The following is a 22841-nucleotide window of genomic DNA, read 5'->3' on the forward strand; positions in this document are numbered from 1 at the left end:
AGATAAACAACTAGACTACAGAGAGTTAACATGTTGGGTGATGATACTAGATAAACAACTAGACTACAGAGAGTTAACAGTGATGATACTAGATAAACAACTAGACTACAGAGAGTTAACAGTGATGATACTAGATAAACAACTAGACTACAGAGAGTTAACAGTGATGATACTAGATAAACAACTAGACTACAGAGAGTTAACTTGTTGGGTGATGATACTAGATAAACAACTAGACTACAGAGAGTTAACTTGTTGGGTGATGATACTAGATAAACAACTAGACTACAGAGAGTTAACAGTGATGATACTAGATAAACAACTAGACTACAGAGAGTTAACTTGTTGGGTGATGATACTAGATAAACAACTAGACTACAGAGAGTTAACAGTGATGATACTAGATAAACAACTAGACTACAGAGAGTTAACTTGTTGGGTGATGATACTAGATAAACAACTAGACTACAGAGAGTTAACGTGTTGGGTGATGATACTAGATAAACAACTAGACTACAGAGAGTTAACAGTGATGATACTAGATAAACAACTAGACTACAGAGAGTTAACATGTTGGGTGATGATACTAGATAAACAACTAGACTACAGAGAGTTAACATGTTGGGTGATGATACTAGATAAACAACTAGACTACAGAGAGTTAACATGTTGGGTGATGATACTAGATAAACAACTAGACTACAGAGAGTTAACAGTGATGATACTAGATAAACAACTAGACTACAGAGAGTTAACAGTGATGATACTAGATAAACAACTAGACTACAGAGAGTTAACAGTGATGATACTAGATAAACAACTAGACTACAGAGAGTTAACAGTGATGATACTAGATGAACAACTAGACTACAGAGAGTTAACATGTTGGGTGATGATACTAGATAAACAACTAGACTACAGAGAGTTAACATGTTGGGTGATGATACTAGATAAACAACTAGACTACAGAGAGTTAACAGTGATGATACTAGATAAACAACTAGACTACAGAGAGTTAACAGTGATGATACTAGATAAACAACTAGACTACAGAGAGTTAACAGTGATGATACTAGATAAACAACTAGACTACAGAGAGTTAACAGTGATGATACTAGATAAACAACTAGACTACAGAGAGTTAACAGTGATGATACTAGATAAACAACTAGACTACAGAGAGTTAACATGTTGGGTGATGATACTAGATAAACAACTAGACTACAGAGAGTTAACAGTGATGATACTAGATAAACAACTAGACTACAGAGAGTTAACAGTGATGATACTAGATAAACAACTAGACTACAGAGAGTTAACAGTGATGATACTAGATAAACAACTAGACTACAGAGAGTTAACAGTGATGATACTAGATAAACAACTAGACTACAGAGAGTTAACAGTGATGATACTAGATAAACAACTAGACTACAGAGAGTTAACAGTGATGATACTAGATAAACAACTAGACTACAGAGAGTTAACAGTGATGATACTAGATAAACAACTAGACTACAGAGAGTTAACAGTGATGATACTAGATAAACAACTAGACTACAGAGAGTTAACAGTGATGATACTAGATAAACAACTAGACTACAGAGAGTTAACGTGTTGAGTGATGATACTAGATAAACAACTAGACTACAGAGAGTTAACGTGTTGGGTGATGATACTAGATAAACAACTAGACTACAGAGAGTTAACAGTGATGATACTAGATAAACAACTAGACTACAGAGAGTTAACAGTGATGATACTAGATAAACAACTAGACTACAGAGAGTTAACAGTGATGATACTAGATAAACAACTAGACTACAGAGAGTTAACAGTGATGATACTAGATAAACAACTAGACTACAGAGAGTTAACGTGTTGGGTGATGATACTAGATAAACACCTAGACTACAGAGAGTTAACAGTGATGATACTAGATAAACAACTAGACTACAGAGAGTTAACAGTGATGATACTAGATAAACAACTAGACTACAGAGAGTTAACATGTTGGGTGATGATACTAGATAAACAACTAGACTACAGAGAGTTAACATGTTGGGTGATGATACTAGATAAACAACTAGACTACAGAGAGTTAACAGTGATGATACTAGATAAACAACTAGACTACAGAGAGTTAACAGTGATGATACTAGATAAACAACTAGACTACAGAGAGTTAACATGTTGGGTGATGATACTAGATAAACAACTAGACTACAGAGAGTTAACAGTGATGATACTAGATAAACAACTAGACTACAGAGAGTTAACATGTTGGGTGATGATACTAGATAAACAACTAGACTACAGAGAGTTAACAGTGATGATACTAGATAAACAACTAGACTACAGAGAGTTAACAGTGATGATACTAGATAAACAACTAGACTACAGAGAGTTAACAGTGATGATACTAGATAAAAAACTAGACTACAGAGAGTTAACAGTGATGATACTAGATAAACAACTAGACTACAGAGAGTTAACAGTGATGATACTAGATAAACAACTAGACTACAGAGAGTTAACAGTGATGATACTAGATAAACAACTAGACTACAGAGAGTTAACATGTTGGGTGATGATACTAGATAAACAACTAGACTACAGAGAGTTAACAGTGATGATACTAGATAAACAACTAGACTACAGAGAGTAGGGTTTTGGTTCGAGCAAAAACCTGCGTCCGCAATGGCCCTACCACTGGCCACCCATCTGCACTGTGCAGGAGACATGAATCACTTGGCAGGATCGCTTGTGTTGATCATATTTTCCTGTACTAGCAGGTTACTATCGTGAGAGGAACACATTATGCCCTGCTAGGCTTAAGTACATGTTATAATCATGTCTGTCTGTCTGTCTGTCTGTCTGTCTGTCTGTCTGTCTGTCTGTCTGTTTTCAGATCTCCTTCAAGGCAGTGAGCTCTTTTGATCCTGAGCTGGATCTATCCAACCAGAGTGGGAAAGTCCTGAACCACGTCAACGAAAGCAGCCACATCTTCCTGGGTCTCTACCCAGGATCTACCTACTCCTTCACTCTCAGAGCCTCCACCGCCAAGGGCTATGGCCCCCCAGTCATCACACAGTTCACCACCAAGATATCAGGTCAGTCCCTAGCCCTAGCCCCTAACTCCTACCTCCTAGTCACTAGTACAGATCCAAGGGCTATGGCCCCCGGTCATCACACAGTTCACCACCAAGATATCAGGTCAGTCCCTAGCCCTAGCCCCTAACTCCTACCTCCTAGTCACTAGTACAGATCCAAGGGCACTGTTCACCAGTCTAAAATGTATCCCTGGTCACTAACACTACACCCCTATCCTCTATCCTCTAGCCTAGACACTAACACTACACCCCTTATCCTCTAGCCTAGACACTAACACTAGACCCCTATCCTCTAGCCTAGACACTAAAACTAGACCTCTATCTTCTAGCCTAGACACTAACACTAGACCCTCTATCCTCTAGCCTAGACACTAACATTAGACCCCTTATCCTCTAGCCTAGACACTAACACTAGACCCTCTATCTTCTAGCCTAGACACTAACACTAGACCCCTATCCTCTAGCCTAGACACTAAAACTAGACCTCTATCCTCTAGCCTAGACACTAACACTAGACCCTCTATCCTCTAGCCTAGACACTAAAACTAGACCTCTATCCTCTAGCCTAGACACTAACACTAGACCACTATCCTCTAGCCTAGACACTAACACTAGACCCCTATCCTCTTGGTTCTGGTGTTGCTCTTAAAGGATTGATTAGGTATAGGCAATATGTTTGTACCTTCACCTTGCCTTCTGGCATTTGAATCAATTATCACATGTTGCACCATAGTGCGTATAGCTTTTGCAAATGTTCCACACCAATCCCTCGGTGGGCATAGGGGAATGTTTCTAATGTTTGGGCATAGGGGAATGTTTCTAATGTTTGTAAAGGAGTCTTGACGTGTGTGTTGTCTTTCGATCTAGAGGAGACTGATGTGTGTGTTGTCCTTCTATCTAGAGGAGACTGATGTGTGTGTTGTCCTTCTATCTAGAGGAGACTGATGTGTGTGTTGTCCTTCTATCTAGAGGAGACTAATGTGTGTGTGTGTTGTCCTTCTAGCTCCATCCATGCCAGCCTATGACCAGGAGACATCTCTGAACCAGACAGACAGCACAGTGACTGTCCTGCTGAAACCTGCACAGAGCCGAGGGGCACCTGTCAGGTAGGATGGTACACACACACAAATCTAGTTTTATGAAATCTGTTTGACTACACCAAAACAGGTCCTCTTAGCACCGTGTAATGACAAGAACACAACGGCCACGGTAATACGCTGCCATCACCAAGTTCCAGGAACCTAGATGTGTTTTGTAGATGTAATCCTGAAGAAGAAGAGAAGAAGAACCTTCTTCCTTTTAAAGCGGAGAACAAAGGGTTCAGAATCTCTTTCCTCCAAAGGCCTTTTTATGTACCGCGCCGGGTCTGGGTTCAGTGGGTTCAACTCACACCGAGCCACCAGGCTGGTACGGGGAACACAGGCCCTCTCTCTGCTGGATGGGTCAATCATTAGTTAATATCAGACAAGTTACGCTGCGGTAGGGACACTGCGGTAGGGACACTGTGGTGACACAGATGCATCATGCAAGACAGCGTTTTCTCTGGCATCTTCTTTCTCGTTAGGAAGGACATCTGGTGTTAATGAGGGATGTTTGATCGATGTCTTACAAACTGCCATATTCTAATACACAACAATGTTAGACTGACTGTACACTAATACACCCTATGCAAATCAATCCAGAGAGAGAGAGAGAGAGAGACAGAGAGAGACACAGAGAGAGACACAGAGAGAGACACAGAGAGAGACACAGAGAGAGAGACAGAGAGAGAGACAGGGAGAGAGAGAGGGAGACAGAGACAGAGAGAGAGACAGAGAGAGACACAGAGAGAAACACAGAGAGAGAGACAGAGAGAGAGACAGGGAGAGAGAGACAGAGACAGAGAGAGAGAGAGAGAGATCCTCATCTTGGATTATACATGAAGGTGATAATATACGATGAGATTTGACTTGATATAAAACTTGATATAAAAACAGATTTTTACACTTTATCATCTAATCTGAGTCCTTTAGAGATGAAAGATATCAGCCTGCAGGTCCTCAGTCAGGCCTGTTAACTCTTATGCCACGTTTAGTTGCCCTCGCTAATGCCTGAACAAAAAAGAGAGAACGATCTGTTATGAATGCATTTTAGGTATCATTGGCGAGGGCAGCTATTTGGCAGCATTTTAGGTGTCGGCAGCCTAGACACTAACACTAGACCCCTATCCTCTAGCCTAGACACTAACACTAGACCCCAGAAAGTTTCCAAATTAATGTCTCAAAGACAGGAAAATAGACAAGAAATTAGACAGGAAAAAATACAGGAAAATGACAACAAAATTAAAAGAAAGACAAGAAGAAAGCCAGAGTGTTATTAATATTGCTAGCAGGTAGCTACCGCACCGTTTGATTCTGTTCAGGGGCCTTGTTCAGCCTGCCATACGGTCTAATTACTAACGTATGTTTAGAATGAATACACTGTGAATGACACACACACACACACACACACACACACACACACACACACACACACACACGCGCACACACACACACGCACACACGCGCCCGCACACACACACACACACACACACACACACACGCACACACACACACACACACACACACACACACACACACACACACACACACACAGAAAAACAAACACACACACACACACAGCGTGAATCAGATGATGAGATGCATTACCAATCTGTGTTACTTCTCAGTTAACCGATAGAAGCCGGGCCTCGCCCCTCTGCAAAGAACGAAGACTGTAGTTCCCTCTTTGGAGATTAGCACTTGGATTCACTTTGTTAACTTTTAGCCAGAGCATGAGATTGAATGCCAATGTTCTACAACAGGGGTGTCAAAGTCAAATGGACGGAGGGCCAAATAAAAAAATCAGCTACAAGACGAGGGCCGGACTGTTCGAATGTTCATTGAAAAATGTTTAAATGACGCATATAGTCTAGTGAACCTAATTGAACCTACTGAAAACCTAACAAATATATTACAATATGATCAGATAAATAAAGCAATATTTTCTTATGGCTCTGTCAGTAATCTTTAATTTTCAACAGACACAAAAGACAAATTTCCTTTATATAAATATCCCCATAACATGAACATTAAATGAAAGAAACCGGTATTCAAGGCACCATCAGTAGACTATATTTTCTATTTTAGCAAAAGTGGGCTAAATTTACTTCAAAGAAAAAACAATAATAGCAATTTTCTATCATCCACTCAACTGAAATATTTTTAAAATATAATTGGATTGAAATACAAAAAAATAAAGTGCAAAAATCTATTAATCAAAAACAACACTTTGTTTAAGGAGAAGTAACATGCAGTGAAAACAAATATTAAATTTTAACTTTTAAACTTGAACTGAGTAAAAACTCTAAATATGTGATTGCACAGTAATGTTCACTTGTTTGAGGTTGAGGGTGATACTTGGTGGTGTCCCATCTTTTCCACAAGTTCATCAATGTTCGGGGTAAGGCTCTGAGCTGAAGAAATCCTCAGAATTGAGTGGAGGTGTTCAGCAGTAAGTCGACTTCTGTGTGATGTTTTGTTCAGGTTCATCAAAGAAAACAGTTGTTCACACAGGTATGTGCTGCCAAACATAGACAACGTTTGAGCAGCCTGGATGCGCAGCTGGGGCATTGTGCCGGGGAGGAAACGGGCGAACTCCGCAGCACCCACTGCCGCATATTTTGCCCTCAGTGCATCATTGCATTGGAGGTCAATCAACTCCATTTGGAGGTTTGGTGGTGAGCTTTCCACGTCAACAGCAAATGGGTTACCGAGCAGTTCCAACCTGCTTTTTTGTGCTTCAAAGTCAGCAAATCGGCGTCGAAAGTCAGCGGCAAGCATACCTATTTTATCAGCCAACTGTGTGCTCGGGAACGCACTGGTAGAGAGCTTCTCTTTCATGGTCTGGCAGCTGGGAAAGTGGCTCAAATTTTCTTTCCGCATCTGCGTCTCCCACAGAGTCAGTTTGGTTTTAAATGCCTTCACTGTACTGTACATATCAGAGATGACACGATCCCGACCCTGCAGCTGCAAGTTTATTGCATTCAGATGACTCGTAATGTCACACAGAAAAGCCATTTCACACAGAAACATTTCGTCTCGGAGTTGTGTTGTGTCTTTCCCTTTGCTGTCCAAGAACAGACAAATCTCCTCACGAAGCTCGAAACATCTTTGAAGCACCTTTCCCTGGCTTAGCCATCGCACCTCTGTGTGATAAGGCAAATCACCATGCTCCGTTTCTAACTCCGTCAGAAATGCCTTGAACTGGCGGTGATTCAAACCTTTGGCTCTGATAAAGTTAACTGTGCGCGTGATGATGCTCATTACATGCTCCATTTTCAAGGCTTTACCGCACAACGCTTCCTGGTGTATGATACAATGATAAGCTGTCAGCTCACCTGTCGCGTTTTCCTCTTGCATCTTTTCCCGTATCTTCGCCACCAGTCCGCTCCTGTGTCCACACATCGCAGGTGCTCCGTCGGTTGTCAAACCCACGAGTTTTTCCCAAGGCAGCTCCATCTCATTTACACATCTTGACACCTCTTCATACAAATCATGCCCCGTAGTTGTGCCATGCATAGGACGTAAAGCCAAAAACTCCTCTGTCACGCTTAGGTTGGAGTCCACTCCGCGGATGAAAATTGACAACTGGGCAATGTCAGAAATGTCGGTGCTCTCATCCACAGCCAAGGAATATGCAATAAAATCTTTTCCCTTTTTCACAAGCTGCTCTTTTAGATTGATGGACAACTGGTCTACTCTCTCGGCAATGGTGTTTCTGCTCAGACTCACATTTAAAAAGAGTTGCCTTTTTTCTGGGCAAACTTCGTCACAAACTTTAATCATGCAGTTTTTGATGAAATCCCCCTCCGTAAATGGCCGGGCTGATTTAGCGATCTCTTCTGCCAAAATAAAACTGGCCTTGACAGCAGCCTGGCCTTGTGATTTGGCTTTTTTGAACAGAGCCTGTCGAGATTTGAGGCCTCGTTTTAATTCCTCTGCCTTTTGTAGCCTTTGTTCCATGTCCATATTCTTGTTTTTGTCCGCGTGTTTCGTTTCATAATGTCGTCTCAGATTATACTCTTTCAGTACCGCCACACTTTCTCCACACAGAAGACACACAGGTTTTCCAGCTACCTTCGTGAACATATACTCCGACTCCCACCTTGTTTGAAACCCCCGGTTCTCAGTATCCACCTTCCGTTTTGCCATTTTTGATGGGTATCTGAAAGTTAATTTTACTGTGATGCTGACGACTGCTGTGCCAATAAATATTGAAATGAAGCAGCCTACTGCTCGGTGCGTCACCTTTGCATTGTGGGAAATGTAGTATTGGTGCGTGTAAAAGATCTGCGGGCTGCCGGCTTGCTGCGGGCCGGTTCTAATAATAAATCAAGATCATCCCAGGGGCCGTAAAAAACCTTCTTGCGGGCCGGATGTGGCCCGCGGGCCTTGACTCTGACATATGTGTTCTACAACATAAGCCTAAGTACTGAATACTGATATCTCATTGATCTAACGAGGAGATAGCTAGATATCTATAGTGTTCAACACTAGAGAAAGGACTGGTGTTTTCATATGGAATAACCTTAACCACTAGAGAAAGGACTGGTGGTTTCATATGGAATAACCTTAACCACTATAAATCAAATCAAATCAAATTTTATTTGTCACATACACATGGTTAGCAGATGTTAATGCGAGTGTAGCGAAATGCTTGTGCTTCTAGTTCCGACAATGCAGTAATAACCAACAAGTAATCTAACTAACAATTCCAAAACTACTGTCTTGTACACAGTGTAAGGGGATAAAGAATATGTACATAAGGATATATGAATGAGTGATGGTACAGAGCAGCATAGGCAAGATACAGTAGATGGTATCGAGTACAGTATATACATATGAGATGAGTATGTAAACAAAGTGGCATAGTTAAAGTGGCTAGTGATACATGTATTACATAAGGATACAGTCGATGATATAGAGTACAGTATATACGTATGCATATGAGATGAATAATGTAGGGTAAGTAACATTATATAAGGTAGCATTGTTTAAAGTGGCTAGTGATATATTTACATCATTTCCCATCAATTCCCATTATTAAAGTGGCTGGAGTTGAGTCAGTGTCAGTGTGTTGGCAGCAGCCACTCAATGTTAGTGGTGGCTGTTTAACAGTCTGATGGCCTTGAGATAGAAGCTGTTTTTCAGTCTCTCGGTCCCAGCTTTGATGCACCTGTACTGACCTCGCCTTCTGGATGATAGCGGGGTGAACAGGCAGTGGCTCGGGTGGTTGATGTCCTTGATGATCTTTATGGCCTTCCTGTGACATCGGGTGGTGTAGGTGTCCTGGAGGGCAGGTAGTTTGCCCCCGGTGATGCGTTGTGCAGACCTCACTACCCTCTGGAGAGCCTTACGGTTGAGGGCGGAGCAGTTGCCGTACCAGGCTGTGATACAGCCCGCCAGGATGCTCTCGATTGTGCATCTGTAGAAGTTTGTGAGTGCTTTTGGTGACAAGCCGAATTTCTTCAGCCTCCTGAGGTTGAAGAGGCGCTGCTGCGCCTTCTTCACAATGCTGTCTGTGTGAGTGGACCAATTCAGTTTGTCTGTGATGTGTATGCCGAGGAACTTAAAACTTGCTACCCTCTCCACTACTGTTCCATCGATGTGGATAGGGGGGTGTTCCCTCTGCTGTTTCCTGAAGTCCACAATCAGAGAAAGGGCTAGAGAAAGGACTGGTGGTTTCATATGGAATAACCTTAACCACTAGAGAAAGGACTGGTGGTTTCATATGGAATAACCTTAACCACTAGAGAAAGGACTGGTGGTTTCATATGGAATAACCTTAACCACTAGAGAAAGGACTGGTGGTTTCATATGGAATAACCTTAACCACTAGAGAAAGGACTGGTGGTTTCATATGGAATAACCTTAACCACTAGAGAAAGGACTGGTGGTTTCATATGGAATAACCTTAACCACTAGAGAAAGGACTGGTGGTTTCATATGGAATAACCTTAACCACTAGAGAAAGGACTGGTGGTTTCATATGGAATAACCTTAACCACTAGAGAAAGGACTCGTGGTTTCATATGGAATAACCTTAACCACTAGAGAAAGGACTGGTGGTTTCATATGGAATAACCTTAACCACTAGAGAAAGGACTGGTGGTTTCATATGGAATAACCTTAACCACTAGAGAAAGGACTGGTGGTTTCATATGGAATAACCTTAACCACTAGAGAAAGGACTCGTGGTTTCATATGGAATAACCTTAACCACTAGAGAAAGGACTGGTGGTTTCATATGGAATAACCTTAACCACTAGAGAAAGGACTGGTGGTTTCATATGGAATAACCTTAACCACTAGAGAAAGGACTGGTGGTTTCATATGGAATAACCTTAACCACTAGAGAAAGGACTGGTGGTTTCATATGGAATAACCTTAACCACTAGAGAAAGGACTGGTGGTTTCTGAATTGTTGAGTCATTTTGTGATTAAGGTAAGAGATAATTGAAAGTTTGGGAGTATACACCTACTCTATTTCACTGTCTCTCTCTCTCTCTCTCTCTCTCTCTCTGGGTCTCCCTCTTTCTCTCTTTCTCTCTCTCTCTCTCTCTCTCTGGGCCTCCCTCTCAATTCAATTCAAGGGGCTTTATTGGCATGGGAAACATGTGTTAACATTGCCAAAACAAGTGAAGTAGGTAATATAAAAAAGTGAAATAAACAATACAAATGAACAATAAACATTACACATACAGAAGTTCTAAAATAATAAAGTATATTATGTCGATTTACAGAGCTGTAACGATGTACAAATGGTTGAAGTACAAAAGGGAAAATAAATAAGCATAAATATGGGTTGTATTTACAATGGTGTTTGTTCTTCACTGGTTGCCCTTTTCTCGTGGCAACAGGTCACATATCTTGCTGCTGTGATGGCAAACTGTGGAATGAAGTAGATATGGGAGTTTATCAAAATTGGATTTGTTTTCAAATTCTTTGTGGATCTGTGTAATCTGAGGGAAATATGTGTCTCTAATATGGTCATACATTGGGCAGGAGGTTAGGAAGTGCAGCTCAGTTTCCACCTCATTTTGTGGGCAGTGTGCACATAGCTTGTCTTCTCTTGGGGGCCATGTCTGCCTACCGTGGCCTTTCTCAATAGCAAGGCTATGCTCACTGAGTCTGTACATAGTCAAAGCTTTCCTTAAGTTTGGGTCAGTCACAGTGGTCAGGTATTCTGCCACTGTGTACTCTCTGTTTAGGGCCAAATAGCATTCTAGTTTGCTCTGTTTTTTTGTTAATTCTTTCCAATGTGTCAAGTAATTATCTTTTTGTTTTCTCATGATTTGGTTGGGTCTAATTGTGCTGCTGTCCCAGGGCTCTGTGGGGTGTGTTTGTGTTTGTGAACAGAGCCCCAGGACCAGCTTGCTTAGGGGACTCTTCTCCAGGTTCATCTCTCTGTAGGTGATGGCTTTGTTATGGAAGGTTTGTGAATCGCTTCCTTTTAGGTGGTTGTAGAATTTAACGGCTCTTTTCTGGATTTTGATAATTAGTGGGTTTCGACCTAATTCTGCTCTGCATTAATTATTTGGTGTTTTACATTGTGCACTGAGGATATTTTTGCAGAATTTTGAATGCAGAGTCTCAATTTGGTGTTTGTCCCATTTTGTGAATTCTTGGTTGGTGAGAATGCCCTTCTTGCCTTGTCTCTCAGATCGTTCACAGCTTTGTGGAAGTTACCTGTGGCGCTGATGTTTAGGCCAAGGTATGTATAGTTTTTTTGTGTGCTCTAGGGCAACGGTGTCTAGATGGAATTTATATTTGTGGTCCTGGCGACTGGGTTCTTCATTTTGTCTGTCCTGCTGTGGTGTCGACACTATGGTCAGGGTCTGGTTGGTCAGGGTCTGGTGTGGACTGTTCTGCTGTGGTGTCGACACTATGGTCAGGGTCTGGTGTGGACAGTTCTGCTGTGGTGTCGACACTATGGTCAGGGTCTGGTGGGTCAGGGTCTGGTGTGGACTGTTCTGCTGTGGTGTCGATGCTATGGTCAGGGTCTGGTTGGTCAGGGTCTGGTGTGGACTGTTCTGCTGTGATGTCGACGCTATGGTCAGGGTCTGGTGTGGACAGTTCTGCTGTGGTGTCGACGCTATGGTCAGGGTCTGGTGGGTCAGGGTCTGGTGTGGACTGTTCTGCTGTGGTGTCGACGCTATGGTCAGGGTCTGGTGGGTCAGGGTCTGGTGTGGACTGTTGTGCTGTGATGTCGACACTATGGTCAGGGTCTGGTGGGTCAGGGTCTGGTGTGGACTGTTGTGCTGTGATGTCGACACTATGGTCAGGGTCTGGTGTGGACTGTTCTGCTGTGGTGTCGACACTATGGTCAGGGTCTGGTGGGTCAGGGTCTGGTGTGGACTGTTCTGCTGTGGTGTCGACACTATGGTCAGGGTCTGGTGTGGACTGTTCTGCTGTGGTGTCGACTCTATGGTCAGGGTCTGGTGGGTCAGGGTCTGGTGTGGACTGTTCTGCTGTGATGTCGACACTATGGTCAGGGTCTGGTGTGGACTGTTCTGCTGTGGTGTCGAGACTTTTGTCGGGTGCTGAGTTGGGCTGTTCTGCTGGCTTCTCTGTGGGGGTGGCCACCTCTCTAGTGGGTTGTTCACTGTCACATGCCATCACCCTCACCTTCTCCTCCAGCAGTCTGATCCTCTCCCCTAGTGCTCTGTTCTTCTCCTGCTCTTGCTTTTTATATTGTTGTAGTTGTCTCACCACAGTCCAGAGTTTAGATATGTCTCTGTCCACCTCCAACTCTCCGGGTCTGGTTAAGGGGGTGTTGTTGTGCTGGACTGTTGTCTGGGTCTGTGCTGACTGAAGTGTAATCACCTGCTGTTCCAACTCCACCTGCCTTACCTCCAGCTGGGTAAATGTATCCTTCATTTCAATGAGAGGGTAGTACTCTGTGCTGGGAGGTTGCTTTCCGCTTGGGGATGCTCGTCTGTGGGGTTATATAATGAAGAGGTCTGGTCTGACTCGCTCGGGGTGGAGGTATCTTTCTCAAGGGACAGCTTCTCCTGCTGGGCTAATTATTTGATTAAGTCCATCTGAAACTGTTTGGGGTTGCCCTGTACCAATACTGTTCCAGACTTATAGAGATGTATATTAGCTGACTCAGAGTCCTCGTTGTCTAGTTTCCTGAGTTTCCACCCCTCGTTAACCCCCCCTCTCTTAACAAAGGGGTAGTGTGCTAATATAGCACTGTGCCATGTCAGTGGATGGTTCGTGTGGAAGATGAGGAAGATGAGGAAGATGAGGTTGCTGATGTTTCCATTTTTATAATAGTCAGCAAACAGTATCTCTTGATTTCCCATAAGGAGCTTTATTTTTTGTGATATTTTCTTGCCTTATCATTCTTTACATACACAGGGTACTGTATTTTAATTACCTCTGAACAGCGGGGTTGGGGGGGGGGGGGGGGGGTGCTTCTAAGGCCTCTCCATTTGGTTGGGGTAGACTGTGTGACTCTCCTGCCATTGTTGGGCTAAAGGGCTTTGACACTTCTCACTTGACACGTCAGTGCTAGTTCAGTCCTTATAAAGTCATGTATTTTTCTTCTTGGCTTTTGGAAATAAAATATAGCTTCAGACTAAACATTACTCACTCAGTTCCAGGTTGTTTTCAGGTTTCTGTTGTTTTCCAGAGCATTTGCTGTATAGCGTTGGAATAATCATCTTTTGTAAGCCTTCCAGGTAATTCTGTCCAAAATCAGGTTGTAGGTTTTGAGTTTTGATTTGGAGTGAAGGTTATGTTGTGGAGGGTAGTATCCTGTATATGTCCTGGTGACATAGTGTTGTGGAGGGTAATATCCTGTATATGTCCTGGTGACATAGTGTTGTAGAGGGTAATATTCTGTATATGTCCTGGTGACATAGTGTTGGGGAGGGTAGTATCCTGTATATGTCCTGGTGACATAGTGTTGTGGAGGGTAGTATCCTGTATATGTCCTGGTGACATAGTGAGGGTTATGTTGTGGAGGGTAGCATCCTGTATATGTCCTGGTGACATAGTGTTGTAGAGGGTAGTATCCAGCATATATCCTGGTGACACAGTGTTGTGGAGGGTAGTATCCTGTATATGTCCTGGTGACATAGTGAAGGTTGTGTTGTGGAGGGTAGTGTCCTGTATATGTCCTGGTGACATAGTGAAGGTTATGTTGTAGAGGGTAGTGTCCTGTATCCTCTCTCTCACCCTGTTCTGCTGGGTGCTCAGAGGGGGCGAGATCCCCTGGGCTTGGGGTTCTTCAATTGTCTGTTTTGCTGTGGTGTTGAGACTTTTGTTGGGAGCTGAGGTGGGCTGTTCTGCTGGCTTCTCTGTGGGGGTGGCCACCTCTCTAGTGGGTTGTTCTCTGTCACACGACACCCCCCCCCCCCCTCTCCTTCTCTCTCTGGGTCCCTCTCTCTCCCTCTCTCTCTCTGGGTCTCTCTCTCTCTCTCTCTCTCTCTATGGGTCTCCCTCCCTCTCTCTCTCTCTCTCTCTCTCTCTCTCAATTCAATTCAAGGGGCTTTATTGACATGGGAAACAAAAGTGAAATAAACAATACAAATTAACAGTAAACATTACACATACATAAGTTTCAAAACAATAAAGACAATAAAGACACATAGTGGGTACCTCCAGTATGTGTGGATGCTGGCAGGCTGGGTACCTCCACTATGTGTGGATGCTGGCAGGCTGGGTACCTCCACTATGTGTGGATACTGGCAGGCTGGGTACCTCCACTATGTGTGGATACTGGCAGGCTGGGTACCTCCACTATGTGTGGATGCTGGCAGGCTGAGTACCTCCACTATGTGTGGATGCTGGCAGGCTGGGTACCTCCACTATGTGTGGATGCTGGCAGGCTGGGTACCTCCACTATGTGTGGATGCTGGCAGGCTGGGTACCTCCACTATGTGTGGATACTGGCAGGCTGGGTACCTCCACTATGTGTGGATGCTGGCAGGCTGAGTACCTCCACTATGTGTGGATGCTGGCAGGCTGGGTACCTCCACTATGTGTGGATGCTGGCAGGCTGGGTACCTCCACTATGTGTGGATACTGGCAGGCTGGGTACCTCCACTATGTGTGGATACTGGCAGGCTGGGTACCTCCACTATGTGTGGATGCTGGCAGGCTGAGTACCTCCAGTATGTGTGGATGCTGGCAGGCTGGGTACCTCCACTATGTGTGGATGCTGGCAGGCTGGGTACCTCCACTATGTGTCCAGTATGTGTGTGGATGCTGGCAGGACAATGATAAAGAACTTAAAAACTCTAAAAACATGTTTGTTAGAAGGGCCGTGCTGCATCACCAGTTACCAATAGGCCTATGTGATTTTTCTTCCCACCTACTGAACCAGGGGTGAATTTAAATATATTCTACTATGCAATAGTCCCATCTTAAATGAACAGGTTTTTACCAAGGGAACCACAGTGTTACCTACCCGGTATCGCAGCAGAGTCGGGCCTTGTGACTGGGGTTTGATTCGATGACTCTTATCTAGCCGTCTGATTGGCTTTTGGGGGTTGCAGTGGTGTCTGGGTAGCCATCGTTAAAAAAACCAACGATGTTTCCTTCAACATCACTGAATATTACCCACAGTTCAACATTAGATATCATATGTTCATATGTTCATATGTTAATATGTTAATTATCGTATGTTAAGCTTCTTCATCAGCTTTCAGTTCACATATTGTGACACATCGTTATATATATATATATATATAAATTAAATAGCATTAATTTACAGATGAAGGAAGAGGCAGTGATCTTTCATATATATTTTCATATTTGTGTAATTACTATTCGGTATAAAAATATATGTTGATGCTGGTTAGCTAATCTCGTGGAGGACGACCACAGTCGTGCGTTACAGGGAACATGTTTTGCCAGAGGGCTTTGACACGCACACACACACACACACACACACAGTTGTTTTTCCAGAGGGCCCTCTCTCCACTAGCTGTCCCTGTAAAAGGATTAAGCAGAGTGTCTATCAGTCAGAGGTGTCGTGTTGAAAACTAAAATGGCCCCTCATCACATCAGCAGCCAGAAGACGCCTCTTCACTCAGTCACTCTCAGGGATGCGTCTCAATAAATGTTGATATACCTTTAAATAAATAAATACCCACTATGTTGATATACTTCTAATTAAATACCCACTATGTTGATATACCTCTAATTAAATACCTAATATGTTGATATACCTCTAATTAAATACCCACTATATTGATATACCTCTAAATAAATAAATACCCACTATGTTGATATACCTTTAAATAAATACATACCCACTATGTTGATATACCTCTAAATAAATACCCACTATGTTGAAATACCTTTAAATAAATAAATACCCACTATGTTGAAATACCTTTAAAAAAATAACCACTATGTTGATATACCTCTAATTAAATAACCACTAAGTTGATATACCTTTAAAAAAATAACCACTATGTTGATATACCTCTAATTAAATAACCACTATGTTGATATACCTTTAAAAAAATAACCACTATGTTGATATACCTCTAATTAAATACCTAATATGTTGATATACCTCTAAATAAATACCCACTATGTTGATATACCTCTAATTAAATAACCACTATGTTGATATACCTTTAAAAAAATAACCACTATGTTGATATACCTCTAATTAAATACCTAATATGTTGATATACCTCTAATTAAATACCCACTATGTTGATATATCTCTAAATAAATACCCACTATGTTAATATACCTCTAATTAAATAAATGCCCACTATGTTGATTTACCTCTAAAGAAATACCCACTATGTTGATTTACCTCTAAATAAATACCCACTATGTTGATTTACCTCTAAATAAATACCCACTATGTTGATAGACCTCTAAATAAATAAATACCCACTATGTTGATATACCTCTAATTAAATAACCACTATGTTGATATACTTCTAATTAAATACCCACTATGTTGATATACCTCTAATTAAATAACCACTATGTTGATATACTTCTAATTAAATACCCACTATGTTGATATACCTCTAATTAAATACCCACTATGTTGATATACCTCTAATTAAATACCCGCTATGTTGATATACCTCTAAATAAATAAATACACACTATGTTGATAGACCTCTAAATAAATACCCACTATGTTGATAGACCTCTAAATAAATAAATATCCCACTATGTTGATATACCTCTAAATAAATACCCACTATGTTGATATACCTCTAAATAAATACCCACTATGTTGATATACCTGGAAATAAATACCTACTATGTTGATATACCTCTAATTAAATACCTAATATGTTGACATACCTCTAATTAAATACCCACTATGTTGATATACTCTAATTAAATACATGTTCTCTATGTCTCTTTTGGAAGCAGATTATTTGGAACCCAATGGTGTACCCTGTTTTTATCTCCTCCTCTTCGTCATCCTCCTCTTCCTCTTCTATCATCACCTATGCCTTGGGCCAGAACCCACGCATATTGAGACACTGATCTGGCGTACATAAACTGTAGTATATACGACCTGGTTGTTTTTACAGAAAATTAGAGTTTATTTTCCTACTACTTTCTACCCCATAGCGCTAAATATCATCTTTACCCAGCTATGCATGCCTCTGAAAATCAGTTAAGTGATTTTCTACACTCCTTAAAATAAGCCTTCAATGTCTTTGATCCTCCCATCATACACACACACACACACGCACGCACGCACGCACGCACGCGCACACACACACACACACACACACACACACACACACACACACACACACACACACACACACACACACACACAGCTATAAAATAATTGCCGGAGCTGGTGTGTAAATGATGTGGCACATTTCAACAGCAGCAGCGTTTTACGATTTAACGGTAAACGGTAATCTAGGAGATAGGGGGTTAAAGACTGAGAGGACTGACTAGAGGAGGCTGGGGAGATGCTGGGTCAGGAGAGGGGGTTAAAGACTGAGAGGACTGACTAGAGGAGGCTGGGGAGATGCTGGGTCAGGAGAGGGGGTTAAAGACTGAGAGGACTGACTAGAGGAGGCTGGGGAGATGCTGGGTCAGGAGAGGGGGTTAAAGACTGAGAGGACTGACTAGAGGAGGCTGGGGAGATGCTGGGTCAGGAGAGGGGGTTAAAGACTGAGAGGACTGACTAGAGGAGGCTGGGGAGATGCTGGGTCAGGAGAGGGGGTTAAAGACTGAGAGGACTGACTAGAGGAGGCTGGGGAGATGCTGGGTCAGGAGAGGGGGTTAAAGACTGAGAGGACTGACTAGAGGAGGCTGGGGAGATGCTGGGTCAGGAGAGAGGGTTAAAGACTGAGAGGACAGGCTGGAGGAGGTTGGGGAGATGCTGGGTCAGGAGAGGGGGTTAAAGACTGAGAGGACTGACTAGAGGAGGCTGGGGAGATGCTGGGTCAGGAGATAGGGGGTTAAAGACTGAGAGGACAGGCTGGGGAGATGCTGGGTCAGGAGAGGGGGTTAAAGACTGAGAGGACTGACTAGAGGAGACTGGGGAGATGCTGGGTCAGGAGATAGGGGGTTAAAGACAGAGGACAGGCTGGGGAAATGCTGGGTCAGGAGAGGGGGTTAAAGACTGAGAGGACTGACTAGAGGAGGGAGAGAGATGGATAGAGGGGTGAGAGGGAGAGAGAATGGGAGTGAGAGAGACCGATGAGAGTCAGAGGAGCAGCATGATTGAAATACTCCCCACAGCCTATCAACCCACAGCCTATCATACACAGCCTATCACAGACAGCCTATCACACACAGCCTATCATCCCACATCAAAAATACATCTGATTTTCAGGTCACAATCCAGTCAATCCACCATAATTGGTGTGAGTCACACAGAGGGAGGTGGGCGGAGGGGGGGGGGGGGGAGAGGCGGAGGGTTGGAACTCTATCGGTCGAGATGAGCAGCCTGTGCAGAGGAACCTAATTGGTGTCAGCTCAGGTTGCCTCTGTGTGTGTGTGTGTGTGTGTGTGTGTGTGTGTGTGTGTGTGTGTGTGTGTGTGTGTGTGTGTGTGGTACGTGGCAAACAGGAATACGGGTTCTACCCTGCAGGCCCCCTCCAGACCCCTGTGTCCCACCTCTTAACAGCTTAAGCCATTGTTCTCAAATCACTTTTCTCCTCGCTTCCCTCTCTTTTTTCATTTTTTTTTTCTTCATTTTTTGTGTAGGCGTTTGTAATGAGGAATTAGCTGCAATGGTGTGATTTTTTTTAAAGGTGAGAGAGACAAGCATCATGCGATGGGATCTGGCGTTAGACTTGTTCTACTATACAGGCCCATTTTCATCTATTTAACCATGTTATCTGATGTAGGTGTTAGTTCTCTGGAAAGGTTAGGGGGGCGGGGTTACGCTCCAACTTCACCGAGGATACAGTTTTGGACTGTTATCATCTGATCAGTAGTCATACCTTTCACAATATATTGTATTATATTGGTTTAAATATATTCCCACAGATCTCCTGCAGACATATCAGTTCCCACAGATCTCCTGCAGACATATCAGTTCCCACAGATCTCCTGCAGACATATCAGTTCCCATAGATCTCATGCAGACATATCAGTTCCCACAGATCTCCTGCAGACATATCAGTTCCCACAGATCTCCTGCAGACATATCAGTTCCCACAGATCTCCTGCAGACATATCAGTTCCCACAGATCTCCTGCAGACATATCAGTTCCCACAGATCTCCTGCAGACATATCAGTTCCCACAGATCTCCTGCAGACATATCAGTTCCCACAGATCTCCTGCAGACATATCAGTTCCCACAGATCTCCTGCAGACATATCAGTTCCCACAGATCTCCTGCAGACATATCAGCTCCCACAGCTCTCCTGCAGATGTATCAGCTCCCACAGCTCTCCTGCAGACATATCAGCTCCAATAGATCTCCTGCAGACATATCAGTTCCCACAGATCTCCTGCAGACATATCAGTTCCCACAGATCTCCTGCAGACATATCAGTTCCCACAGATCTCCTGCAGACATATCAGTTTCCACAGATCTCATGCAGACATATCAGTTTCCACAGATCTCCTGCAGACATATCAGTTCCCACAGATCTCCTGCAGACATATCAGTTCCCACAGATCTCCTGCAGACATATCAGTTCCCACAGATCTCCTGCAGACATATCAGCTCCCACAGAACTCCTGCAGACATATCAGTTCCCACAGATCTCCTGCAGACATATCAGTTCCCATAGATCTCCTGCAGACATATCAGTTCCCACAGATCTCCTGCAGACATATCAGTTCCCACAGATCTCCTGCAGACATATCAGTTCCCACAGATCTCCTGCAGACATATCAGTTCCCACAGATCTCATGCAGACATATCAGTTCCCACAGATCTCCTGCAGACATATCAGTTCCCACAGATCTCCTGCAGACATATCAGTTCCCACAGATCTCCTGCAGACATATCAGTTCCCACAGATCTCCTGCAGACATATCAGCTCCCACAGATCTCCTGCAGACATATCAGTTCCCACAGATCTCCTGCAGACATATCAGCTCCCACAGAACTCCTGCAGACATATCAGTTCCCACAGATCTCCTGCAGACATATCAGTTCCCATAGATCTCCTGCAGACATATCAGTTCCCACAGATCTCCTGCAGACATATCAGTTCCCACAGATCTCCTGCAGACATATCAGTTCCCACAGATCTCCTGCAGACACAAACAGGTTAATGTCAAGCCCCGCATGTTTTTTTTTTTCAAAAGTCTCATGGAATGTAGGTTCTACATTGAACACCACACATTGGCTGCTACTGTAGGCTGAATTATAGAACAGCTTTTTCCCATGTTACAATGTTATGGGATTCATTTTCACCATTGTTTTTGATGGTAGGCCACTCTGGTAGGCCTACATTATGATCTAATAGCCACAGTTGGCCACTGTTAAAAACTGTAACTTAAAGCAGGTACAGCCTCAGTGTTCACAGTAAACCTGTAACTTAAAGCAGGTACAGCCTCAGTGTTCACAGTAAAACTGTAACTTAAAGCAGGTACAGCCTCAGTGTTCACAGTAAACCTGTAACTTAAAGCAGGTACAGCCTCAGTGTTCACAGTAAAACTGTAACTTAAAGCAGGTACAGCCTCAGTGTTCACAGTAAAACTGTAACTTAAAGCAGGTAGAGCCTCAGTGTTCACAGTAAAACTGTAACTTAAAGTGGGTACAGCCTCAGTGTTCACAGTAAAACTGTAACTTAAAGCAGGTACAGCCTCAGTGTTCACAGTAAAACTGTAACTTAAAGCAGGTACAGCCTCAGTGTTCACAGTAAAACTGTAACTTAAAGCAGGTACAGCCTCAGTGTTCACAGTAAAACTGTAACTTAAAGCAGGTACAGCCTCAGTGTTCACAGTAAAACACAGCAGAGGCAGCAGAGACTCACCTCAAGCAAGACAATATTGTAGACTAGTACAACAGTTGTTACCAAAATAAATAACAATATGTGTTATTGTGCTGATGTGAGAGAGACCAAGGTCGATATGTTTGTATCGCATATTTCTACTTGACAAAAGTCTCTCCTCAGCTCAGCCTCTGGCTCTTTACCTGGCCTTAGGAAAGAGAATAGAAAAAGATCCTATTTGTTCCTCAGAATAAGGGACGGTAGATTGATGGGGAATCTCAAGTACTCTCGTGGATGAAAATCGGAAAAACACCTTACTTGACACTCAGTGTCATAAACCATTATGACACATGGTCATAACCATGTATCATAAAATGTCATAACTTGTCATAACCTGTAATAATATGTTAATAACACTGTCATATATTTACACCTGTTGTGACATATATCGTTTTATCTTATTGCTGGTTATAACACCCACATAAGAGTGTTATAACCCACTAAACCAGCCACACAAGGAATAACATTCCATTACACCATAGCCTACTTGTCAACAGCATGTTTATGTTATAATAATATTATTAATGATAATCAGTCTCCACATTAGTGATAACCAGTCTCCACATTAGTGATAACCAGTCTCCACATTAATGATAACCAGTCTCCACATTAGTGATAACCAGTCTCCACATTAGTGATAACCAGTCTCCACATTAGTGATAACCAGTCTCCACATTAGTGATAACCAGTCTCCACATTAATGATAACCAGTCTCCACATTAGTGATAACCAGTCTCCACATTAATGATAACCGGTCTCCACATTAATGATAACCAGTCCTCACATTGGTGATAACCCATCTCCACATTAGTGATAACCAGTCTCCACATTACGTCTCCACATGAATGATAACCAGTCTCCACATGAATGATAACCAGTCTCCACATTAGTGATAACCAGTCTCCACATTAATGATAACCAGTCTCCACATTAGTGATAACCAGTCTCCACATTAGTGATAACCAGTCTCCACATTAGTGATAACCAGTCGCCACATTACTTCTCCACATGAATGATAACCAGTCTCCACATGAATGATAACCGGTCTCCACATTAATGATAACCAGTCCTCACATTGGTGATAACCCATCTCCACATTAGTGATAACCAGTCTCCACATTACGTCTCCACATGAATGATAACCAGTCTCCACATGAATGATAACCAGTCTCCACATTAGTGATAACCAGTCTCCACATTAATGATAACCAGTCTCCACAT

The 22841-nt window shown here is 42.8% G+C and overlaps 1 protein-coding gene across 1 annotated transcript in view; it reads left to right on the plus strand.

Moving 5' to 3' along the window:
• LOC139386493 (receptor-type tyrosine-protein phosphatase mu-like) overlaps positions 1-22841 on the plus strand; it is a 474202-nt gene that overhangs the window by 262467 nt on the left and 188894 nt on the right. Inside the window, exons 11-12 of the mRNA XM_071132061.1 lie at positions 2912-3113; positions 4117-4219. Coding sequence (XP_070988162.1) covers positions 2912-3113; positions 4117-4219 — 305 coding nt within the window. The remainder of the gene's footprint in view (positions 1-2911; positions 3114-4116; positions 4220-22841) is intronic.

Source organism: Oncorhynchus clarkii, chromosome 28 (genome assembly GCF_045791955.1).
Source record: "Oncorhynchus clarkii lewisi isolate Uvic-CL-2024 chromosome 28, UVic_Ocla_1.0, whole genome shotgun sequence".
NCBI classification, from domain to species: Eukaryota; Metazoa; Chordata; class Actinopteri; order Salmoniformes; family Salmonidae; genus Oncorhynchus; species Oncorhynchus clarkii.